General features: G+C 48.9%; 1 protein-coding gene across 1 annotated transcript; it reads right to left on the bottom strand.

The window, feature by feature from the left end:
- Positions 1 to 211: 211 nt before the first annotated feature.
- On the bottom strand, positions 212 to 15,254 carry PCID2 (PCI domain containing 2). The gene is made up of 14 exons (XM_032971876.2): positions 15,077 to 15,254; positions 13,821 to 13,910; positions 13,364 to 13,437; positions 12,880 to 12,945; positions 12,537 to 12,578; positions 11,958 to 12,012; positions 10,376 to 10,479; positions 10,169 to 10,244; positions 9,603 to 9,744; positions 8,924 to 9,024; positions 7,818 to 7,891; positions 6,991 to 7,116; positions 6,762 to 6,885; positions 212 to 997 (listed from the first exon to the last, which is right to left on the bottom strand). Exons 1-14 carry the CDS (start codon positions 15,110 to 15,112, stop codon positions 908 to 910), a joined length of 1,200 nt encoding a protein of 399 aa, XP_032827767.1. The 5' UTR covers positions 15,113 to 15,254; the 3' UTR covers positions 212 to 907.
- Between the last annotated feature and the right edge of the window lie 11,516 nt (positions 15,255 to 26,770).

The raw sequence follows: 26,770 nt of genomic DNA, 5'->3' as shown, positions 1-26,770 counted from the left end.
TGCGGTGATGTAAAGGCACAATCTCAACATTCGTTTTCTCATACTGCCTTGTAACAGAGTGCTGTACTTTACAATGATGGGCTGACTTTATGGACAGTGGCTCTTAAGAACTCAAGGAGAGCAGGGGTAGTAAGGGGGAGCTGTGTTGTAGTGTCACTCGTGCGGGCTGTCGTGTGTGTGGTGTCGTGCACAGAGCAATACTTAGACCAAAGACCAAAACACGATATTTATTGAAAATCCAACAATCAACCGCGACTACACGTAAAGCAATGAAAGTTAACATTTAACATTATTAAACCACAATAGTTAAACTATGAGGGGTAGGGCAGCAGTTGTCAGACTGCGCTCCGGCTAACAGCGGCGAGTGATATTAGAACGTCCTGAGCTCCCGTCACCAACCCGGACTGATCAGCATGGTGAAGTATAGCCAAATAACACCCGTGACCAACATGGCATTGCGAGGCGCTCATTCAGCAGTGGAATGACGAAGGGGGGTTTATATTGGTATGCCAGCTGACGTGAACACGTAGCCCTTGACTACTTAAAAAAAATATCTGAAAAAAGACAATAACGGTGGCTTCATTAGTTCTCGTTGGAAACTGACACTCGGATAAAAAATACTAAACCAGTTATTGTCATTGGGGTACTGGGTGTGCTCCAGAGCTGTCTGCGAGGATGATGGCAAACAACACTGACCAGGCCCTGACCATGTCAATGCCACGGGCTTTGTGACCCAGCCTCATCAATTTCCACATTCGTGGTTGTGTTGTCGACCCGGGATCAAATCTTCTTGACCATCCGGCAGCATCGACATCATGAATCACGGCTCGGACTCTTGTCTTGATGCGTCGAGACTGCCGCTGGTCAGGGGCCCCCTCACAGTCCTCGCTGGTGCACGAACGGGATGTTAGCTGAGCGAGGACAGCGCCGGGAAGGGGTTCTGCTTGCTGACCACCAGCTTTTGGTGCTGGTGTGAGATGTAGCCCTTGATGTGGCCCTGCAACCATGCAGCATGTACAAGCACAGATCCGAAAGCACAAACGTTAAACTTAATCTATGTGAACAGAGACTATACTCATCCCGGACGAGGAAGCCAGCTGTTTTGTGTTTTTAAACCCATTGCAATCAGTGGCATCTTACAGTGAGGGAAAAAAGTATTTGATCCCCTGCTGATTTTGTACGTTTGCCCACTGACAAAGAAATGATCAGTCGATAATTTTAATGGTAGGTTTATTTGAACAGTGAGAGACAGAATAACTACAAAATCCAGAAAAACGCATGTCAAAAATGTTATAAATTGATTGGCATTTTAATGAGGGAAATAATTATTTGACCCCTCTGCAAAACATGACTTAGTACTTGGTGGCAAAACCCTTGTTGGCAATCACAGAGGTCAGACGTTTCTTGTAGTTGGCCAGCAGTTTGCACACATCTCAAGAGGGATTTTGTCCCACTGCTGTTTGCAGATCTTCTCCAAGTCATTAAGGTTTCGAGGCTGACATTTGGCAACTCGAACCTTCAGCTCCCTCCACAGATTTTCTTTGGGATTAAGGTCTGGAGACTGGCTAGGCCACTCCAGGACCTTAATGTGCTTCTTCTTGAGCCACTCCTTTGTTGCCTTGGCCGTGTGTTTTTGGTCATTGTCATGCTGGAATACCCATTGACGACCCATTTTCAATGCCCTGGCTGAGGGAAGGAGGTTCTCACTCAAGATTTGACGGTACATGGCCCCGTCCATCGTCCCTTCGATGCGGTGAAGTTGTCCTGTCCCCTTAGCAGAAAAACACCCCCAAAGCATAATGTTTCCACCTCCATGTTTGACGGTGGGGATGGTGTTCTTGGGGTCATAGGCAGCCTTCCTCCTCCTCCAAACACGGCGAGTTGAGTTGATGCCAAAGAGCTCCATTTTGGTCCCATCTGACCAAAACACTTTCACCCAGTTGTCCTCTGAATCATTCAGATTGTCATTGGCAAACTTCAGACGGGCATGTATATGTGCTTTCTTGAGCAGGGGGACCTTGCGGGCGCTGCAGGATTTCAGTCCTTCACGGCGTAGTGTGTTGCCAATTATTTTATTGGTGACTATGGTCTCAGCTGCCTTGAGATCATTGACAAGATCCTCCCGTGTAGTTCGGGGCTGATTCCTCACCGTTCTCATGATCATTGCAACTCCACGAGGTGAGATCTTGCATGAAGCCCCAGGCCGAGGGAGATTGACAGTTCTTTTGTGTTTCTTCCATTTGCGAATAATCGCACCAACTGTTGTCACCTTCTCACCAAGCTGCTTGGCAATGGTCTTGTAGCCCATTCCAGCCTTATGTAGGTCTACAATATTGTCCCTGACATACTTGGAGAGCTCTTTGGTCTTGGCCATGGTGGAGAGTTTGGAATCTGATTGATTGATTGCTTCTGTGGAAAGGTGTCATTTATACAGGTAACAAGGTGAGATTAGGAGCACTCCCTTTAAGAGTGTGCTGGTGAGAGGGGCCTGCTGTTCATCACATCCGTGTTGGTGAGAGGGGCCTGCTGTTCAGCACACCGGTGCTGGTGAGAGAGGCCTGCTGTTCAGCACACCCGTGTTGAGGGGCCTGCTGTTCAGCACACCCGTGCTGGTGAGAGGGGCCTGCTGTTGAGGGGCCTACTGTTCAGCACACCCGTGTTGGTGAGAGAGGCCTGCTGTTCAGCACACCCGTGTTGAGGGGCCTACTGTTCAGCACACCCGTGCTGGTGAGAGGGGCCTGCTGTTCAACAGACCCGTGCTGGTGAGAGGGGCCTACTGTTCAGCACACCCGTGCTGGTGAGAGGGGCCTGCTGTTCAACACACCCGTGCTGGTGAGAGGGGCCTGCTGTTCAACACACCCGTGCTGGTGAGAGGGGCCTGCTGTTCAACACACCCATGCTGGTGAGAGGGGCCTGCTGTTCATCACACCCGTGCTGGTGAGAGAGGCCTACTATTCATCACACCCGTGCTGGTGTGAGGGGCGTGCTGTTCATCACCCCCGTGTTGGTGAGAGGGGCCTGCTGTTCACTTCCATGCTGGTGAGAGAGGCCTACTGTTCATCACACCCGTGTTGGTGAGAGGGGCCTGCTGTTCACCACTCCCATGCTGGTGAGAGGGGCCTACTGTTCAACACACCAGTGCTGGTGAGGGAGTCTTGCTGTTCAGCACACCCGTGCTGGTGCGAAGATGGCGCTGATGATGGTAGCCTCAGCCGGTCGGTGCGCCCTGTTTTGTCTTGTTTTGTCTGTCAATTCAGTGTTTTGCCAAGATTTTCGGAGTTCTCTAACAAGAGACGAACTTTTAAATATCAGGGAAACAACTCCTGTGGATTTAATTCCTACTTTTCTGCTTCCAGCGGCAGAATTAGTAGGCATTCTAGTCAATGCCGCGCTAGGCTTTGCTCAAGCAACGAAACGCCGCCCAAGGGGTAAACGGTCGGGGGCTCTAGTACGGCTACGCAGACGCGGGATCCGAACAGTGCTTCCGAGCTTTTTCCTCTCCAACGTACGTTCACTGTACAACAAAATGGATGAACTTCAGCTACTGATGGTAAAAAACAAAGACTTTCTTTCAGCTTCTGCATTGTGCTTCACGGAAACATGGCTGTGTGATTTGATTCCGGACACTTCGCTACAACTAGCAGGATTCCATCTTGTAAGATCGGATCGTGACATAGCACTCTCCGGCAAGACGAAAGGCGGTGGTATTTGTTTTTACATTAACAGTGGCTGGTGTGTAGATGTCACAGTGATTCTGCAACATTGTTCTCCACTCCTTGAATCAATTTTTATAACCTGTAAACCGTTTTACTCGCCTCGCGAGTTCGCGTCGCTCATTTTGGTCGGAGTTTATTTGCCGCCTTGTCCTCAGGTTAAAGAGGCCCAACGCATGCTCGCCGATCAGATTCTGAGTGTGGAGCGAGCAAATCCAGATTCGTTGGTTATCGTACTTGGCGACTTTAACAAAGGTAATCTCAGCCACGAACTCCCCAAATACATACAATTCATTAAATGCCCAACCAGAGAAGGGAACACTCTGGATCACTGTTACACTACAGTCAGTAGAGCCTACCACGCCGTCCCCCGAGCAGCACTAGGACACTCTGACCATGCCATGGTCCACCTGATTCCTGCATACAGGCAGAAACTAAAACTCTGTAAACCTGCTGTGAGGACATCTAAACAGTGGACCAGTGAGGCTGTGGAAGATTTGCGGGCGTGCTTAGACTGTACTGACTGGGATATGTTCACGACTGCTACCAATAGTCTAGATGAACTCACAGAGGCTGTGACGTCCTACATCAGCTTCTGTGAGGACTGCTGTATCCCAACACGTACCAGGGTGAACTTTAACAACAATAAGCCCTGGTTCTCAGCAAAGCTCAGAAGGTTGAGGTTGGAGAAGGAGGAAGCGTTTAGGAGTGGAGATAGAGACAGATTCAAGGAGTCGAAGAACAGGTTTAGCAAAGCGGTGAGAGAGGCTAAACGACTGTACTCAGAGAGACTAAAACACCAGTTCTCTACAAACGACGCTGCTTCTGTCTGGAGAGGGCTCAGGCAGATCACCAACTACAAACCCAGAGCCCCCCACACCACTAACGACTCCCGCCTAGCCAACGACCTGAACGAGTTCTACTGTAGATTTGAAAGACAATTGGACTGTCCTGAACCACCCCTTCCAACCCAAGAGGCCCCATCCCCCACCAATACTACAGAGACGACTATCTCCTTTCAGGAGGGAGAAGTTAATAGACTTTTCAAGAGGCAGAATCCACACAAAGCAGCCGGGCCGGACTCTGTCTCTCCAGCCACCCTCAGGCACTGCGCTGACCAGCTGTCTCCGGTGTTCACCAACATCTTTAACACCTCCCTGGAGACATGCCATGTACCAGCCTGTCTCAAGTCCTCCACCATCATCCCTGTGCCCAAAAAGCTAAGGCCAACAGGACTAAATGATTACAGACCGGTCGCCCTTACATCTGTGGTAATGAAGTCTTTTGAGCGCCTGGTCCTGGCACACCTCAAAGCCATCACAGACCCTCTCCTGGACCCCCTTCAGTTTGCCTACAGAGCCAACAGGTCTGTGGACGATGCAGTTAACATGGCCCTCCACTTCACCCTACAGCATCTGGACGCCCCAGCATCCTACGCCAGGATCCTGTTTGTGGACTTCAGCTCTGCCTTCAACACCATCATCCCTGCCCTGCTTCAGGACAAGCTCTTCCAGCTGAACGTGCCATACACCACCTGTAAATGGATCACAGACTTCCTGTCTGACAGGAAGCAGTGCGTTAAGCTGGGAACACAAGTCTCTGGCTCCAGGTCCATCAGCACCGGAACTCCTCAGGGCTGCGTCCTTTCCCCTCTGCTCTTCTCCCTGTATACCAACAGCTGCACCTCCAATCATCTGTCCGTCAAACTATTAAAGTTTGCGGATGACACCACCCTCATTGGGCTGATCTCTGGTGGGGATGAGTCTGACTATAGGTGGGAAGCTGACAATCTGGTGACCTGGTGTAGCCAGAACAACTTAGAGCTAAATGCTCTAAAGACAGTTGAGATGGTTGTGGACTTCAGGAAGAATACAGCACCACTCACCCCCATCACCCTGTTAGACTCCCCAGTAAAAATTGTAGAGTCCTTCCGCTTCCTGGGCACTATTCTCTCCCGGGACCTCAAGTGGGAATTGAACATCAGCTCCCTCACCAAGAAAGCTCAACAGAGGATGTACTTTCTACGGCAGCTGAAGAAATTCAACCTGCCAAAGACAATGATGGTGCAATTCTATACAGCGATCATTGAATCCATCCTCACCTCCTCCATAACCGTCTGGTACGCTGCTGCCACTGCCAAGGACAAGAGCAGACTGCAGCGTATCATCCACACTGCTGAGAAGGTAATTGCCTGCAATCTACCGACCCTCGAGGACCTGCACACGACAAGGTCTATGAGGCGAGCGAGGAAGATTATGGCCGATTTCTCCCACCCTGGACACTCTCTGTTTCAGCTACTCCCCTCCGGCAGAAGGCTTCGGTCCATCAGGACCAAAACCTCACGCCATAAAAACAGTTTCTTCCCATCTGCTGCTGGCCTGTTAAACAAGGCCAAGGGCTAACACTGTTTTTAACATTTGATCTACATAACGACACGTTGCTGATATTAACTATGTTTCCCTATTTGTATTTTTAAATTATATCTTAAAGCTATTTTATATTCGATATTTATTTAATTTTATATACTTCAGCCCCTTAGTGTTAGACTTTTAACCCTTATTATAGTAAGACTTGTTTAAAACTTATTTAAGATTTTAGATTCCTATATGTTGAATGTATGCACCATCCTGCTAAAGTAAATTCCGTGTCGGTGTGAACTTACATGGCGAATAAAACCCTTTCTGATTCTGATTCTGATAATCTCAGCTCGTTACCTGTATAAAAGACACCTGGGAGCCAGAAATATTTCTGATTGAGAGGGGGTCAAATACTTATTTCCCTCATTAAAATGCAAATCAATTTATACAATTTTTGACATGCGTTTTTCTGGATTTTTGTGTTGTTATTCTGTCTCTCACTGTTCAAATAAACCTACCATTAAAATGATAGACTGATCATTTCTTTGTCAGTGGGCAAACATACAAAATCAGCAGGGAATCAAATACTTTTTTTCCCTCACTGTATATCAAGGTGCGAGCGAGGAGGGGGCGGGAGTGAAGAGACGGGGAGGGAGAAGGTGGGGACGGAGAAGGTGGGGAAGGAGCTCACGTTGTAGATGAGGTTGGCCAGGATGCATTGCACCTCATCCAGGTCCACATCATCCACCTTCATGAACCGAAGCGCCACCAGGAAGGCATCGAGCGGCAGCTGGTGGGTTCTCAGCAGTTGGTACCTGCGGTTCACACAGGCGCGTGTGCAAGGAGGTCACCCTCAAGTCATGGGCACCGCCGCTGTCAACTTTGCAAAATGTGCCAACCCATGCTGTGCTGACACGCACACTTTCTTGCTCAAGTTGCGGTAGGTGATGATCTTGAGTTTCTCCAGGATGAGGAAGATTCCGCAGCGGATGAAGAAGGCTTCGTGCCGAGTCAGCGCCTCGTTCAGCAGCAAAAGATTTCCCTCGCTGTCATGAGGGCATGGGACAGACACACGGTACATCCATAAACACGACCAATGCACAGGTTTGCAGTCCATGGGTGCATTATTATTCCGCTTGTTCACCCAGGAAAGCCTCATCGAGTCTCAAGACTTTTTCACCGGAGGGTGTGATGAAGTTATATATTATCCAACTGAGTAATTTGTCAGCATTGCGATTTTGGGAGGAAACTCAAAAACCCAGAGGAGACCCATGCAGAACAGGGGGAGAACAGAAACCCCACACCGGTACTCCAGTTGGGAATCAAACCCAGGAATTTCTTGTTTTGAGGCACAAGCATTATTCACTGCGCCACCATGCCATCCAGCATCTTGGTTATCGGATGCAAATAAATGTCACGTGTTTATGTGCACGCCTGTTCATTCGCTGCTCCTCACTCATGACTCTGTGTCCACGTGGACCGCAGTCATGCCAACACAAAAACAATTGTTACTTTAATAATAAAATAAAAAATAGACGATACATTCTACATCTTCACAACCCATTCGATACAGTTAAACTACATGTTTGAAAAGCCTAGTTTACGTACGTTCTGCATGAACCGAGCCACCCCCTATTGGGACAAAATCTTGCCCAGACATACGTGCGCATTTGCGTCCATGCATCACTCGATCACCCCCGCCGTCCCTCAGTGTGTTGTCGTGACCTCACGTGCAACATGGGCTCACCTGACGGCCTTGGTAACGTCTGCAAACTGCATGAGGTCGTACTTCTTGAGCAGTCGCAACGTGGGCATGTGTCCCTGCACAGCACACAGCCCGGCGGCCGCACGGCAGGATAAACCACGGAAACCACTTTCCTCGCAATGATGTTGCTGAATGTGTCGAGTTTACTCCGTTCGAAGACGGCCGCAGCTAGCCGCTCCGACAGAACAAGAACCCATCAAAGCCGCGGGCAATGAGGCGACGCAATGCGGCACATGATGTCACAAGATGAGGTCGCGCGACGACATCATCGCGGAGCCCGCGTATATCGTGTGACCGTGGCTTTGGTCACAATGGATTATGACTAATATAATGAGCCAAGAATGTGTGTGTGTGTGTCCCGCACGTTACGTCACTCCACATGAGGCCCCCCTCTCATTAATAATCATGAGCGGGTGACGTGACTCTACATGCGCCACCCCTCCCCAATAACCATGAGGGGGTGATGCCACTCCACATGCCGCACCCCTCCCCAATAACCATCAGGGGGTGACGTCACTCCACATGCCACACCCCTCCCCAATAACCATTAGCGGGTGACGTCACTCCACATGGAGCAACCCCTCCCCCTCATTAATAACCATTAGCTGAACAGTTTTTCTATTTAATATTACAGATTTACTGCAATATACACCCATCCTTGGACAGGCAAACAAGCTAGTATGTTATTATTACTATGCTTGATTGCCCAGTAAAGCCTCACCGAGTCTCCAATACTTTTTTTCAGGAGGGTCCTGCTGTGTGTAATCCCAAACGATTAATTTGCTGGTAATTTTTCAGCATTAAGATGTTTAGGCAACAGAGCATGTTTTTTTAGTTATGGGAGGAAACTGAAGAACCTATAGGAAACCCATGTGGACAGAGGGAAAACATACAAATTCTCCACAGAAAAGTACCCAAGTCGGGACTCGAACCTAGGCTTTCTTGCTGTGAGGCACAATTGCGCCACAAGAGGCGTGCACCACAAGAAGCACGGGCCCCATATGCTCACTGGATCTTCGGTCTGTGCCTGGCAGCCCGACTGGTCAGTCCGCTCCTGAAATCGGTGTCAGCAGAAATGTTCTCATTACCAGCAGCATCTTGACAGGCAGCAGGTAGATGAGGATCATACGCTTGTTCTTCTGACTGCTACGGTGGCAGTGGCTGAAAGCGAAGCTCAGATATTCTTCCGCTGAAGGTCACAGCACGGACACAGCACGTCACTCCACATCTCCGCATCACGTGTGAGTTGCAACCAACATCTCTGCCTTCTATGGCAAATGGGACACTCGTGCTACATTGTGCAAGGAGCAGTTTCTGTAAAATGTTTATGCTTTGTTTACCTCGGAAAGCCTCACCGAGTCTCAAGACTCTTTTTAAGGAGGGTCTTGCCAAGTTTTTGCAGTAGGGGCATGGCAGCGATGTTGCTGCCATGCCAATTGAGTAATTTGCACGCAATGTTTCAGTATTAAGATGTTTGGCCAACACCAGTTACATTATATGGTTTATTTTTTTTAGCTAACATGGCAGAGGGGCCTTCTTATTGAGACGCAACCAAGGCGTCATTTCAGCCAAGTTAGTCCGGGTCTGCGATCCCGACAAACCAAATTTAACGCAATTGGTTTTTCATTTTATGATCAGGCTCTACTTGAGAACCCAATGTAATCACAGGTGGATGCCAGGTTTAAGACACAGGATCACAGCTTTCCCAGATCAGTGCACTGACCGCACCTGGCACACCACACCTTCACGCTCAGGCAAGCGGAGCACCTTGCTTGAAGTCGCTGTCGAACATGGCCTTGCGGCCCACGTAGTACTTGAACGTGACGCGCTGGGCCTTGGTGTATTCGTCTTTGAGCGGGGAGCTGTCGATGGCGCGGATCAGCGGCTTGCACAGGTGCAGCTTGTTGATCTAGAGGGCAGGGCGGAGAAAGAGGCTTCGCTTAGAAGTCGGCGAGTAGTGATTCATCAAGTCAGCTTTTACTATGCATTCCCTGCGATACATTAATTAAATCATACGTGCGAAAGTGTGGTAATTTCATATTCGTATGTGTTGTAATATGTGCATGTGAACCTCTCTAGTCCACTAAAGGTGCTTCCATGACAATGAATAACAATTATTTTTTTATTGAAACCTAACTCCCGAATCGTGACAATTCACCGAATCGCAAAGGGGCAATCCTTAAACGCCAACTTATACAGGCACCGTGCTGCAATAATGGAGAAGCAATGAGCCAGCTTTTGCTCGAGTCATGACAGACAACACTAAGACACAATTCCATTTCGGACTTGAGCTTAACCGGAGGTTTGTATTATATCCCAAGATACCGTCTTACCTTAAAATAGATCTTAAACAGCTGGTTGACTAGGAACAGCATCCCCCACTTCTTGGAGTCGTCAATCCCTGCACGACTGCATACACACACACACCCACACAAGCCTCATGGCGTGCACCGAAGACTTAGAACTCAGAACGCGATACGACGTACAAGGAGCTCGCACACTCTGACGCCCGGGCGAGCGTGCGCGAGAGGCGGACGCACTTGTCGCTTGCGCAGACGCGGAAGCAGCTCATGAGGGTGTCGGCTGCCTTCTCCAGCGTGTCCCCCACCTTGCCCCGCCCTTTCCGTGCCAGCTGCAGGTCGGCCTACGCGCACATTCCCAACACGTACAGACGCCTGTCGGGACTCGGTGGCGATGCAACATCGACAGCTCGGTTGCATACCAAGGCACGCAATGATTGACGCATGCGCACATCAAGCCCCTTTTGCTAATCCGCTGCTGGGTGAAGGCTTCCCCAAGCTGTAGAGGTCATGTGAGTTGTTTTGACCATACTCCACCAGGCTGGGCAGTGTGGGTTGAAGGTGGTTAGCAGAGACATTTACGCACATTACAGTACAAGAATGCTTTTTGCTGCACTACTCTCTCCTGAAAAAAAAATGGAGTCATCAGCGAAAACTGATTACTACGCTGAAGATACGTGCATTGAATCACCTGTTTGTGAATCGATTCCAAAGTTAAATGGGCATTGAGGCTGTGCTCAGCTTTCGTTTACAGCCGTGAGCCTGTGGTGAGAATTCTACATTCCCATGGCAGGGGTGAGTCTATCCACATGTAATTTAGTCCAACTGAGTCGCAGACGTTGTCTTGGAAGCAACACTATTTATTCCACCAACTCAACATAACACAACCTACACTTGGGTGTTGAGTGCCCATCTAGCCACGCTACGGCAGAACTAGACACGGTTCGCTATCCCGGCCCGGACCACAAGCTGGGTCCCGGACCGCAAGCTGGGTCCCGGACCGCGTGGCTAGAGGCTTCTTTAACCCGACGTGGATCTTCTTCACCAGCAACCCGAAGAACCCCGAGCCCCTCACGGGGCCCCCGTTATATTGGCCTGGGCTGGGGCTGGCTCCGCCCCTCGCCCCGCCCACCTTCTAGATCTCTCGAGCTCTTTCCCGAAGGCTCCCCGAGAGCTCTTTTATACCACATGACCACCCAGCGGCCCCCGTCCACCGGTGGCCCCCCTCCAATATCATCCGGTCACGTGTCAGTAGGTCAACCAGCGCATCATGCCCCAACGTAACCCTGGCTGGCTGACACTCTCTCTCACTCCTCAGCGGGAGCCCGCACCGCACACTGTACATGGTGCCTCCACGCTGACCAGCGCTCATCAAGCCCCGCTAGGGCTGATACTATGCCCAGTACGCGGCTACACGTAATGCCAACACATTATCCGCCGTGGCTTCGTAAGCCCGGCACCACACAGTGACATTCACAGTCACTACACACAGGACAACCACTGTTGACTTACCAACAAAGTGGAACTCATTTTATTGATCCCAGAAGGACAATGGGCTGAGTCCGAGCCGAATTAATTATTATAATTAATGGGAATATTATGCTACTTACATTTAGGTCACTTAAGTGAATACAACTGTACAATATGAAATGGGAAACAATAGACAAGGCAACAGGGTTCTTGAATCAAACTGCGATCCCGAATGGTGAACGCTCATTGAATTTACTGGAGGGGTGAACCATGACTTGCCTCCTGCACAGAGGACATTAAGGAGAAAAATGTCAACACGTCGCCGATCAAGTGGGTGCAACGTCAAACTCACGCTGTTGGCAAAGATCCTGAGGTCCAGTGTGACCGAGTTCATGATGGGCAGGGCCCTGGACAAACAGAGACAAGGTGAGGATGGAGTAAGGTTATCCACTTTGAGAAATTCAACAGATAAGCAGAAAATACATCTCCTGCATATATCTGTCTCTCCACCAATCACACCTCACAGCCTTCTGGGAGTGCATAATTTCACCAACATTCAGTGTAAGTAAGCTCTTGACTGGCTCTGACAGTCTTATTAGTGGTCAGCCTTGCTTGAGCCTATGTAGGTGAACTGCCAGATGTTATAGGCAAGGACCATCTTTTTAAGATATGGGTCCTAGATTGATGCAAGATACATGACAAAATGAGCATGGTGATGCAGAATATATTGTTTGAAAGCTGCAAGACAACTGGTGGACCCACGAACCACCTGTACGTGCTACAACCAGAGCTGCGCGGAGTCGCTGTAAGAACAATAATTCACGGGATCCTTCACGTGACACTGGCTCAATGGATTTTAAATAGCGTCGAATCCCTGGGATGACAGCCACGGTCATGAGTGTGCGCCGAGTGTGCATGTCGTGGCACATACCAGTTTTCTTCTTTGTCGGCTTGGAAAGCTTTGATGAAAGATGTACGACTTCATTAAGGCCATTTCCAGAGGAAGTTAACAAAGCTACAAACATTGCAGTTCTGAGCTTTCTGGATGAATGCATGCGTGCGTGTGGTTTATTCGGTTAAATTAACATGCATGATTCAAGTGCAATCAGGGCTGAATAATTTACCAGGTCGCCGGTAGACCAGGACATTTGTACATGACCAGTAGTCACAGCCACCCAGACTGACCTAGTTGAAATTAAGTCCTGGGTGCAATTAACCGTGGCGTCAGACCATCTTGGAGTGGTGTTCCTGGAAAATAGTTTTATGAAGGATATTGCACGACCACCGTTTGGTACTTGTAGGCCTCCACGTACTCGTGGTTCCCCACGGCGTACGTGCACCTGGGTAGAGAAGCGGACACACGCCATCAGGGAAGTACCAACCAAACTTCGGCAATAGGCACATTACACAAAAACTGAAAAGCCCGCAAAGAGGCATTGACGGGTGTATGCTTGGAATTACATGAGAGACAGAGAGAGGGATACGTGGCTTGGAGAACATAAGCAGGTTAGAGATATGCCATTCTAACTTTGAAAAAAAAGTCAACTCGAGCATGAGACGTCATGAGAAGGGATGGCCTGATGGCCAAGAATAATGAGTGGCAGCCAAAGACAAGGACTGCACCTCGGAGATGAAAGCGATGAAAGTGGATTAATCTTTTGCAGGAACATGAGATATAGTGATAGATTTGGAAGGCCTTTATCCACCAGTGGATTGATCATGGTTGATTACGATGATGACACATGCATGCACATTTACCGTAGGTGAGCAGCCAGCATCTCATCGTAAGGTGGCTCCAGTAACTCCTGGCATTTCTGCTCCGGGTTCTGCACCTAACAGACAAATACAAAGACCCCCCCCCCCCGTATAGTCTTAACAGACTGCTAGGGCAAGTGCTGTTAGCGAGCACCTATGCAGGCCGGCACGGCACACGAGGGGGTGGGTGGCCAGTACCACACGTGACAGATGCACACACACACAAAACGTAATCCTACAGACAGCAGCACACCCAGACACATGACAAATATGGGGAGGAGGCGTATTGTCCGCTTATTTTGTTTTGTGAAAATATCTCATTTACAAGGGGGGACATGGGGACGGGGGGAGGTATTAATCTGTCAGTAGTGAGTAATGATTGCTGCTGTGTGTATAATCCCAACTGAGTAGAACGCTGTGGCTGTATCGTGAACACTAATGTCTCGGCAACCTTACTGACCTGCAAGCGAGGGTTGCCCACGTGGGAGTGCCGCAGAGACACCAGCTCGGCACAAAGGGCGCCTTCCCGGTTGTCTAGGCCATCAGACATCTGCGTGGGAACATGGGACTCGGGTTAACGGTCCAACTCACAGCCAAGTCCAGCAGTGGATCCCAACATTTATAGTGACTCTCGGGGGGGGGGGGGGGGGTGGACCACACTGTCAACCCTCAACACATGCCGTGAAGATTCGAGAGACTTGTCAAGTATATTGTGCCTGCAATAGTTGCACGGTAACGCTTCCCCCAGGGCCTGGTGGACCAACGTTTGAGAAGCAGTGCTCTGGAGTGAGACTGGAGCCGTGCAGGAAGAGACCCTACCTACTACATGCACTGAGCCAGGGACCCTACCTGCTGCAGGCACTGAGCCAGGGACCCTACCTGCTGCAGGCATTGAGCCAGGGGCCCTACCTGCTGCAGGCACTGAGCCAGGGGCCCTACCTGCTGCAGGCACTGAGCCAGGGACCCTACCTGCTGCAGGCACTGAGCCAGGGACCCTACCTACTACATGCACTGAGCCAGGGACCCTACCTGCTGCAGGCACTGAGCCAGGGGCCCTTACCTGCTGCAGGCACTGGGCCAGGGACCCTACCTGCTGCAGGCACTGAGACAGGGACCCTACCTACTACATGCACTGAGCCAGGGACCCTACCTGCTGCAGGCAGAGCCAGGGGCCCTACCTGCTGCAGGCACTGAGCCAGGGGCCCTACCTGCTGCAGGCACTGGGCCAGGGACCCTACCTGCTGCAGGCACTGAGCCAGGGACCCTACCTGCTGCAGGCAGAGCCAGGGGCCCTACCTGCTGCAAGCACTGAGCCAGGGGCCCTACCTGCTGCATGCACTGAGCCAGGGGCCCTGCCTGTTGCAAGCACTGAGCCAGGGGCCCTACCTACTGCAGGCACTGAGCCAGGGACCCTACCTACTGCAGACACTGAACCAGGTGCCCTACCTACTGCAGGCACTGAGCCAGGGGCCCTACCTGCTGCAGGTACCGAACCAGCGGCCCTGCCTGTTGCAAGCACTGAGCCAGGGGCCCTACCTGCTGCAGGTACCGAACCAGCGGCCCTGCCTGTTGCAAGCACTGAGCCAGGGGCCCTACCTGCTGCAGGTACCGAACCAGCGGCCCTGCCTGTTGCAAGCACTGAACCAGGGGCCCTACCTGCTGCATGTACCGAACCAGCGGCCCTGCCTGTTGCAAGCACTGAGCCAGGGGCCCTACCTGCTGCAGGTACTGGACGAGGGAGCCGTGCGCCATGGAGACGGAGGCGCCGCTCGACTTTTGAGTGAACTGGAAGCTCAAACGTTGAACCCGGAACACGTGGCGCTCCCGGATGTGACGTCTCCGAGAAGGATGTCGAAGCGAATATTGACTAGATTTATTGTTTTGTAACCACTTGCTTGCACAAGCCTGTACAAGAATACGGGGTAAGGGGCCGTCCATAAATGACGTCACGCGATTTTTGACGATTTTTGACCGCCCCCCCCTCGTCACATGGCGTCACAAAGTCAGACCCCCCCCTCAAATATGACGTCACAAAGCTCCGCCCCCCCAAATATATAAAACATGCTTCAAATCGCTTTAAACTATTGTTATTGTAATGCGTATTTAATGTGGCGCTGCACTCTGATGTTGTAGGAGAAAACATTTATTAAAAAGTCTATTTAATTAAGTAGAATCTGTTGTCTATATTTATTTAAAGTTGCGCATTTTGATGTGACGTCACATTTCTCACCCCCCCCCCCGTCGTCACACATCGTCACAAATGTCTGAACCCCCCCTACCTAGGTGCGTGACGTCATCTATGGACGGCCCCTTGCCCCAAAGTTAAGGGTACACGGGGGGGGGGGGGGGCGCGGCAGTGTGGTGGGTGAACACGGTGTGGGGTGAGCGAGTGGCGTCTGGGTAGACACGAGACCTGAACATCGGAGGAGGAGGAATCGATGAGTGACGTTTACGGGATCGGTAATCATGGCAGTAGCGATCGAAGCGTGACGAGGAGCCGAATGACTGCCGCTAACTGACTAAAAGTCAAGTACAATATTCGCAAATAGCTTAAACCCCTTTGCAGTTAAGTTTTGATTTAAAGCTTTCGTGACTGCAGGGATTCGTATTCTTGGTTCTTTCGGTAAAGTCACCACGTAGAAGGGAAACAATAAAATAATAAAAAATATAACACAATAAAATTCTCACGACGTTTCGACTGCAACACAAGCAATCATCATCAGGTGTGAAAACCACAGCAAGAAAATTTGAAAAAAGTGGCGGGTTTTTTTTACGTTAGCACCACGGAGAGCGATTTGGCAGTTTTTAAAATTATTTGATTGTTTCCCTTCTACGTGACTTTACCGAAAGAACCAAGGTATATATACCTTTGCAGTTATTTATTAACTCGTTTTCCCCCCTCACAATTCAAAAAGCATGGCACTGAGACTTGATTTGAAGCTTTCGTGACTGCAGGGATTACTCTTTGTTTTTTCGGTAAAGTCACGTATAAATAAGAAATAATAAAATAACATAATAGCGTACGACGTTCCGGTTGCAACACAAGCAGCCATCATCAGGTACAGAAGAGCTAAATTATTAGAGGGGAGACACATAACCTCAGAAGTATATACAGACACCCAAGTAGGGGGAACTAACACAGATACAACAGGGGACACAGAGAGAGAAGCATACCAGACAAACAGGGTTTGGCAATTTGTAATGTGGCAATTTGCTAAACCCTGTTTGTCTGGTATGCTTCTCTCTCTGTGTCCCCTGTTGTATCTGTGGCAGTTCCCCCTACTTGGGTGTCTGTATATACTTCTGAGATTATGTGTTTCCCCTCTCTCGTAAATTTAGCTCTTCTGTACCTGATGATGGCTGCTTGTGTTGCAACCGAAACGTCGTATGCTATTATGTTATTTTATTATTTCTTATTTATACGTGACTTTACCGAAAAAACCAAAGACAAAGCATGCCACTTTATTTAACGAACAGACCGTGACAAGAGTGTAAGCGTCGAGAGAATGCGTGCTTGTAATTAATTGCTGTGTTGTAACACCGAGAGGCGTAGACAGGAGGAGGAGCACGTGACTGCAGGGATTAATAGTCTTGGTTCTTTCGGTAAAGTCACGTAGAAGGGAAATAATAAAAAATAAAACAATAAAATTCTCACGACGTTTCGATTTTCAATGCTGTGGTTTTTCACACCTGATGATGATTGCTTGTGTTGCAATCGAAACGTCGTGAGAATTTTATTATGTGTATTATTATTTCATTATTTCCCTTCTACGTGACTTCACCGAAAGAACCAAGAATATGAACACGAACAGATCCAAGACTTGGGCTAAATTGGTTTGGGCCGGACACGCCACGGCCACATTACGAATTGCCAAGTTGGGGAACTTCCCCGTTGGGGAAGTTGGGAAGGCGCCCACGGCGAAGATGTAGCCATGGGGGATGTGGCGACCGTCTGGGGTGGCCTTCATCCAGCAGTGGGTAGAACACGTTTGCTGCTGCTGTTGATGGTGACGATGACTGACAATTCAGCGAAGCACGCGTCACATTAGGAGCCGTCCATAAATGACGTCACGCAATTTTGGACGATTTTTGACCCCCCCCCCCTTCGTCACACGACGTCACAAAAAGTCAACCCCCCCTCCTCAAATATGACGTCACAAAGCTCTGCCCCCTTCCCCCCCAAAAAAACCCAAAACATGCTTTAAATTCGCTTTAAACTATTGTCATTGTAGTGCGTATTTATTGCGGCGCTGCACTCTGATGTTGTAGGAGAAAACATTTATTAAAAAGTCTATTTAATTAAGTAGAACGTGTTGTCTATATTTATTTATATAGTTGCGCATTTTTATGTGACGTCACATTTCTCACCCCCCCCCCCCCCCCCCCGTCGTCACACATCGTTACAAATGTCTGACCCCCCCCTAGGTGCGTGACGTCATTTATGGACGGCCCCTGACCTTGCTGATTAGCCCTACGGTAACCACACGGAAAAGTCAAGCCCGTGGCCGCGCGGGTACATTTGTCTTGTAGCGCCCTCCCCTGTCCGTGCAAGTCAAATGCGCACAGAGGATGAATCTTCACAGTCATCATCACACTCTCATGGGGCAAAGTGTACGTTTGTTTCTTTGTTACTCTCTCCGGATGTTTCTTGTTTAAGCCCAGAACCTAGGGCAACAATTATTGGTGAAAGTTCGTCATCAGTGATCTCTGTAATACGGTAATTCAGTACTTGTTATAGTTTGATCATGGTAAAATCAGGACACGCCATACGAAGCCAAGGAACGGGACGCGTGTCAGAGGAGGTCTACTCAGGAGACGGATCGACGGGCTGGTGCTGGTTGGATTGCGCTGTGTGGATTGTGGGGGAAGCCTTGGTACAGCAGTGGATTGACCATGGCTGATGAAAGTGCATTTTCGTGAGGTGATTTCCCGCTGAAATTAACATATAGGTGGTGCTAATCTGCTGAGCCAAATTCGGGAAATTCCATTTTCCTAAAGCGGAGCGAGTCCCCGTGGTATGGTGTACAGTAGTTTTATGATTACACACACCACGCATACTATACACACACACGCACGGCACATCGTCTTACACACTACGTACCATGCACCCAACACTACACTGAAATAAACACAACAGCACGTGCCCTGCACCCAACACAAAGCCACACCAACATGCACACTGCAGTTCCTGCAAACAGCACAAACACAGTTAATGCAACACTGTCGACTTTTTAATTGAGCTAACAATCTCACTTTGTTGATGAACTGTGAAACTCCTGATCGGTAACATGTATAACGTGATAATAACATGATCTATTTTAATTTATAGGAATGTATTACCCCCCCCTCCCTCCTCACTGGGTCCTTCTCAGCTTCCCCTATTTAAGATCCAAAATAGGAAGGCATCTTCACACTTCTGGCAAAACGCCAGATGATGCTGGATTGTAATCACCGGAGAAACGTGGTACTGAATTGTAAAGTATGGGTTTGCTCTCCAGTTCACGGATGTACTGGAGTCGTAATATATTGGCAGGTTCCTGTTCGCGTAATAAACATCTACTGATTGGCTGTGTTGGGTGGAGGTGTGTGTACGACACTTTTACATTTATGCAACCCAACCCCCCGAAAAAGTATCATGAACTATTCGAGATTCTTCGGAGTCAATGCTAGGAGGTTCAGAGAATCAAGCTAAAACGTATTTAATGGTTCTGATCGTTAATATCAGTGACTTATTACCGCCCCAACTGGAATTCTCACACCCACTCATGCTTCCTCCATTCAATGGGGCAGCAGGTTAACTTGAGAGAGAATGAGGATGAAGTTAACACGAGGACACATAGCCGAGTTGTTATTCAGATGGGCACGAGAGCTCGGGGTTTGTTTCACAATTCTCCAGCATCTAGTGACTGAGACTGGCTTTGTCATCAATGGCCTTGCGCTTTCTGAAAATTACATCCTACTAGGGTGACGCTCCTATCAAGATTGACAACTCTGTATCAAATTTCCACCTCTGTTGCTGGGGTCCCACAGGCATCTCTACTCGGGCCTTTGATTTTCTCCGCTTACATCTAACCCATTGACAACTCCGACACTAAATATCACACATCACTTTGAAGACGCCCTACTTTACACTGTGCGAGTTCTGGTTCGCGGGTTTTTAAAATCTGGGCGACTACGTTTTATTAAACGTGCGCGTTATAAAAACCCACTATCTGTACTGACATCTCGCAGCGGACCTCAGCCCAGAGGGTCTGGCATTTTGAAAAAAAATCGACGTGACCCATCACCCCTTGCCTGCAAAGTGCTGGATCGCGCGCCAACTCTGCCCACACAACTATGCGTGGGCGTAATAAAACAGGGAGCAGCGGTTTCGATGGAGAGCTATAGTGTTCAAGCTTGTTTCAACGGGCGAGACCCAACGAGAACAGGATAGCCTTGTTGGCAAGGGTAACATGGGTGACCGAAAATGACAAAAGCAAGAACATAACACAGCCTACACGAATCGGAGCAAACACAGGCCATGCGCAGCACAATGCTTGGACATGTAAACTCTGTGGCTTTGTGGGTAGGCAAGCCCGAACACGTGAAAGTGATGTTTGAATGGTCTGTATAAGCAACACTTTGCTCAATATCCTCTCACCTGGTTTTAAACTTTATTTATAGTAGCATTCTAATGATTGTCCCCAGCAAAATAGCCTAATTTCGTAAGAAGACAACACCTTTGGAAGTTGCAGAATGGCAATGTAGCAAGACGCTTCCTTATCACTCTCATATCGCTACTACCACGGTTAACGGTTTCTGTGAATTTCACTCGTTGATTTATCTAAGCATGTTGAGAACTCAGCCTTCTAGACTTAGTGTTTTATGTCATCCACGCTGTATTCAGCTACAACAGTGCGAGTCACAACAGCACACCCACCCATTCACCACACTGCAGGTCACACACACCCACTCACCACAATGCAGGTCACAACAACACACCCACTCACTCACCACACTGCAGGTCACAACAACTCACTCACTCACTCACCACACTGCAGGTCACAACAACACACCCACTCACTCAGCACACTGCAGGTTACAACAACACACTCACTCACTCACCACACTGCAGGTCACAACAACACACTCACCCACTCACCACACCGCAGGTCACAACAACACACTCACCCACTCACCACACTGCAGGTCACAACAACTCACTAACCCACTCACCACACTGCAGGTCACAACAACACACTCACCCACTCACCACACTGCAGGTTACAACAACACCACACTGCAGGTCACAACAACACACTCACATACTCACCACACTGCAGGTTACAACAACTCACTCACCCACTCACCACACTGCAGGTCACAACAACTCACTCACCCACTCACCACACTGCAGGTCACAACAACTCACTCACCCACTCACCACACTGCAGGTCACAACAACACACTCACCCACTCACCACACTGCAGGTTACAACAAGACATTCACCCACTCACCAAACTGCGGGTCACAACAACACACTCACCCACTCACCACACTGCAGGTCACAACACACTCACCCAGTCACCACACTGCAGGTCACAACACACACACACCCACTCACCACACTGCAGGTCACACCACACCCACTCACCACACTGCAGGTCACAACAACACACTCACCCACTCACCACACTGCAGGTCACACCACACCCACTCACCACAGTGGAGGTCACAACAACACACCCACTCACTCACCACACTGCAGGTCACAACAACACACCCACTCACTCACCACACTGCAGGTCACAACAACACACGCACCCACTCACCATAGTGCAGGTCACAACAACACACCCACCCACTCACCACACTGCAGGTCACAACAACACCCTCACCCACTCACCACACTGCAGGTCACAACAACACACACCCACTCACCACACTGCAGGTTACAACAACTCACCAACTCACCATAGTGCAGGTTACAACAACACACTCACCCACTCACCATAGTGCAGGTCACAACAACACACTCACCACACTGCAGGTTACAACACACTCACCCACTCACCACACTGCAGGTTACAACAACACACTCACCCACTCACCATAGTGCAGGTCACAACAACACACTCACCACACTGCAGGTTACAACAACTCACTCACCCACTCACCATAGTGCAGGTCACAACAACACACTCACCCACTCACCACACTGCAGGTCACAACAACACACTCACCCACTCACCACACTGCAGGTCACAACAACACACTCACCCACTCACCATAGTGCAGGTCACAACAACACCCTCACTCACTCACCACACTGCAGGTCACAACAACACACTCACCCACTCACCACACTGCAGGTCACAACAACACACCCACTCACCACACTGTAGGTCACAACAACACACTCACCCACTCACCACACTGCAGGTCACAACAACACACTCACCCACTCACCACACTGCAGGTCACAACAACACACTCACCCACTCACCATAGTGCAGGTCACAACAACACACTCACCCACTCACCACACTGTAGGTCACAACAACACACTCACCCACTCACCACACTGCAGGTCACAACAACACACTCACCCACTCACCATAGTGCAGGTCACAACAACACACTCACCCACTCACCACACTGCAGGTCACACCACACTCACTCACCACACTGCAGGTCACACCACACCCACTCACCACACTGCAGGTCACAACAACACACTCACTCACTCACCATAGTGCAGGTCACAACAACACACTCACCCACTCACCACACTGCAGGTCACAACAACACACTCACCCACTCACCATAGTGCAGGTCACAACAACACACTCACCCACTCACCACACTGTAGGTCACAACAACACACTCACCCACTCACCACACTGTAGGTCACAACAACACACTCACCCACTCACCACACTGTAGGTCACAACAACACACTCACCCACTCACCACACTGCAGGTCACAACAACACACTCACCCACTCACCATAGTGCAGGTCACAACAACACACTCACCCACTCACCATAGTGCAGGTCACAACAACACACTCACCCACTCACCACACTGCAGGTCACAACACTTCTCTTTCTCGCTTATATCCCTTCCACTGCTCGACTTTTGGAATGCTCTCCCATTATCTCTTATTCCCAAGCCCCTAACATCCTTGCTCAATCCAAGAAATATTAACTCATATCTGTTACACCTTTGAGAATGCTGGTTGTTTCTGGCCGCTTGACGTTTCGGTCTACGCTCAGCAACAATGTTTAAAACGAAAGACAAAGGTCCCCCCTATGGCTTTAACAGACTATTTGGACAAGTGCTGTTAGCGAGCACCTATGAAGGCCGGCATGGCACACAAGGGGGTGGGGGGGGGCAGCATCACGTCCGTCCGTGTCTCCCCAGTGGTGATGTTTACTATATACTGAGTCGACCTAGGGGAGGCCCAGAATCGGTTCAAATAATTGCCTTTAGTGTTGGCCGTCAGCGGGAATCGAACTCGGCCCGCCGGGTTTGTAGCGCAGCGCGCTGACCGCGACACCACCGCTCCCCGCTAGCAGGGAGCACTACAAGGCGGCACCTTTTGTTGGACGCCACGGAAACCCCCTGCTGAGCCGCTCAGGAGGCGTTCACAAAGGGCCATCATTGCTCCCAATGCAGGCAACAGCCAAAGTCCATGCGAGCGGTGTTGTGCCCTGAAAAACAAAGCGAGCGAGTGGGCACGGAAAGCCCCTTTGCTCAGTGGGGTCAAGGGGTTATCCTCACTGATAAGCGCCAAACAAGTATCCGGTGTTCAACAAAGCAAATGAGTAAATACATGAATATATATTTTTTTACATTTTTATTACGTTTTCCCATGGCATTTTTTTAATGAAATTAAGCGTGGACGAGTATCGACTTTTTTTGGCAGTGATCAGCAAGCCGTGGCATGCTAAACAAATGTTGCTGGGATACCTTTTATTGTGGGCAAGTACTTTCAAAAGTTTGCAGTGTTTGTCTCAAGCACTCGATATTTGCTTCCAACGAAGTGGGCATTGCAACTTCAAACAGAAACAAGTGGAAGTGCAGCAACATAAACGGTGAATGCGAAGCCCTGCAAATTATTCGCCTAAGCCACTGCTGGAAAAGGGCCTCCACTCAACCGAACTCAGAAGGGTATTTGGCCTACTCTTCCACATTGACCACACGTGTTGGAGGAGATGGGGAATTAACTACACCCCCCCCTCTGCCACGTGACACCTGCTGATCGCCTGTGGTGAACTCATTTATACTGCTGGGTGGACAGAGGCGGTGGGGAGATGGATTTGAGAAACTTAAATTATTGTTTCAACTGACACGCTGGAAGACGAAATCAAATGGGCGACCTCTGGATTAGCGAGTCCAGTGTGCTGCTGTCACACCACGGCAGCTTCCACCAGATATAGAGGAACTGAAATCTCAGAACAAAAAAGCTGCTTTTTCAAGCGAGGATTCTTAGTAAAGCTGGCTATAAATAAATAACTGCATGGCTCACCCCCAAGCTTGAAGCCCTCTCCTGGGTAACCGAGAACGTGGCCTCACAGAGTGCGCACAGTTCGGTCGAACTTAAACATTTGTTCTCGAAGCTCACGCAATGAGGCCACACGGTGCATCCTCTGAGCACAACCACTGCAGTGTCAGTCCCCAAGCTCCCCTAAGAACAACACTTTCTCAGTTGACTCCCCCCCCCCCCACCCCGCCCCGATAATATCACGGGAAATGTTTTCAACATTTATAAATGACTAGCTTTAAATTTCGATTGAAAGCTTTCGTGACTGCAGGGATTCATATTCTTGGTTCTTTCGGTAAAGTCACCACGGAGAAGGGAAATAATAAAAAGAAAACAATAAAATTCTCACGACGTTTCGAAACCATCATCAGGTGTGGTTTTCACACCTGATTATGATGCTTGTGTTGCAATCGAAACGTCGTGAGAATTTAATTGTTTTATTTGTATTATTTTATTATTTCCCTTGTACATGACTTTACCGAAAAGAACCAACAATATGACGAGCTTTACTACCCGGCTTCGCCCGAGAGGGTGGGGGGGGGGGGGATGCGTGACGTCACAAGGCACACTGCATAACGCTGCCGTATGCGGGTGACATCACAGATGTGACGTCACGGCTCACTTGCCATGCAAAATATATCCATTATTGCGCCCTCCCCCCTCCCCCAAATACAAAAGTCTATTTTTATATTTTTTTGTATTGTGTACAGTCTGGAAGCTACCCACATGCCAAATTTCAAGTTTGTTGCATGTTGGGAAGTATGCTAAACATTTCGAACAGACACACATATTCACAAAGTTCCCTTTTATATATATAGACTGGCAGGAAAATACCTGGCGTTGCCCGGGTACTTGCGGATATCTTTTTTGTGAATGTGGAGTGGCTCAATCACTGTGTTCAGAAGGAGTGGGGTCAATGGCGTTTACAGCAACTGTTAAGATTTTGCCGTGCCATTGGGGCCTGTATTAAATGTCATACAACGTGTCACAATGGGGTACGTGATTGTATCATCATTAATAGTTTGATAACCAACAGCAGTAATATCTTCAGCAGTAGCCTAAGCAGTAGAATCATTATGATTATCAGCAGTAGCACTTCAGCAGTATCGTCTTTTAAATTAATATATTTAGAATGTTTTTTTTTTTAAACGTACATCTGTGCATATAATACTGCGCGTGTGTTAGCATACTCACCCCACGAACTCACAAACTCGAACACTTATGCAGACAACCTATTCACGCACTCTCTCACCTGAACAATCACGCATCCACTCACTCACGCAATCACACACACACATACCTATGCATTTAAATCAGTGTGTAAGCATTGAAAGTAATTTAAACGTTCGTGTTTTTTTTAAATGTAGATACTTTAAAAGTTAATAACTTACAGAAGGTAAACTTGATTTGGAGCTTTCGTGACTGCAGGAATTACTTTTTGGTTCTTTCGGTAAAGTCACGTGTAGAAAGGAAATTAATTAAATAATGGAATACGACGTTTCGATTGCAAAACAAGCAATCATCATCAGGTACGAAAAAAAAGTTGTTCTCATTCATTCGTACCTGATGATGATTGCTTGTGTTGCAATCGAAACGTCGTATTCTATTATTTATTTCATTTTCTTTCTACGTGACTTCACCGAAAGAACCAAAAAGTTACAGAAGGTAATCTTTTTTTTGGAAGCGTGAATGATGCCGTGCTACTTGTCTCGCCATGGAAAGACGGCGCGCGTGCTCACGGAAAGGTTGGCCGTTCACTGGAATTACCAACGGGTTTTTTGGATTTCGTAATCAACGGAAATTATTAGCTTAACTTTAAGAGAGGGGTCATCGTGTAGCTGTTAGATGTGCAGGGCCAGGTTAATATGTGCTGGGTGAGGGATGGTGACGACCCTGGGAGCGTGTGGGGTTCCGTTTGGGGGGCTCTGCCCTCCCCCCACTCTCTTAAATGTCGACTCGCCATGTAGCTAAGGGTTTCCGGGGGGTTTAAAAGGTGACCCTGCCAAGTTTGGTGGCGACAGCGTTAACGGTGTGGATTTGTGTTAATTTTATATAGTAAAATAAGCCACAGTGGTGGCTGAACTCACCTGGAGAGAAGTGTCCTCAAATGCGTGAGCCTTGGCTCTGCGGCAGAGATGTTCATGTCGCCTGCGACCAATATGGTATTTCACACGGCAGCAGAATAACATTATATTTAAACATGTCAGGCATCAACAATTGTATGAAAAGACTCCCACGGAATCTGCTCCGTATTTCTGCCTGGAGCGCTGGAGATGCGTCATGAATTCACACGGAATTTCCTTTGCCAGATGCAGTTTTTCCCCCATTCACACGCAATTGGCAAAACATCTAAGCTTTAATAATAAAAAAACACGATTATTAACGTGATTTTCACTGAAGGAATGCTGGGTTTTCCCCAAATGAATGTGGCTCGCACCACACAAAGCCCTGCCTGTGTTTCCTCCCTCCCTCCTCCTCCCTCGGCCATGCCTCGCAAGGCCCGATGGGAAGGCGGCTGAAAAGAGGGCACCCTGCCGCAATGGGGCATTTTTTACGACCCCACGATCTCACGGGGTCAATGAGATGCAAACTTGAAATTATCAGGTTAAACTTTTCTGCTGAGCGCACGTTAATTGCACAGTGTGAAACATATTCTAACATAACTCATGCCATAATTAATAAGATGCAAAGGTGTGCTCACAAACGGCAAGAATGCATGACTCTCAATCATATATGCCTTGCATATTCGTCAGTGCTATATATGCCAATCACAGTGTGTGTGCAATGCTCTCAGCCTTTTGTATGTGGGCACGTGACACGCAAACGAGCCGTATGGATGGATAGAAGTCTTGTCTTCCGGCTCTCTGTGAGCAACGTACC

Source organism: Petromyzon marinus, chromosome 47 (genome assembly GCF_048934315.1).
Source record: "Petromyzon marinus isolate PM22_M1 ecotype Great Lakes invasive population chromosome 47, UKy_Petmar_22M1.pri1.0, whole genome shotgun sequence".
NCBI lineage: Eukaryota > Metazoa > Chordata > Hyperoartia > Petromyzontiformes > Petromyzontidae > Petromyzon > Petromyzon marinus.
Note: the sequence above shows the minus strand (reverse complement) of the source record. Positions and strands in the feature narration are given on the sequence as shown.

Coding starts and splice junctions, on each gene's coding strand:
- PCID2 (XM_032971876.2), bottom strand. CDS start 15,112: ATGGCGCACGGCTCCCTCGTCCAGTACCTGCAGCAG. Junction 10,480..11,957: donor TCAGGATCTTTGCCAACAGC/GTGAGTTTGACG, acceptor ATGTGCGCGTAG/GCCGACCTGCAGCTGGCACG. Junction 998..6,761: donor TGGCCAACCTCATCTACAAC/GTGAGCTCCTTC, acceptor GCATGGTTGCAG/GGCCACATCAAGGGCTACAT.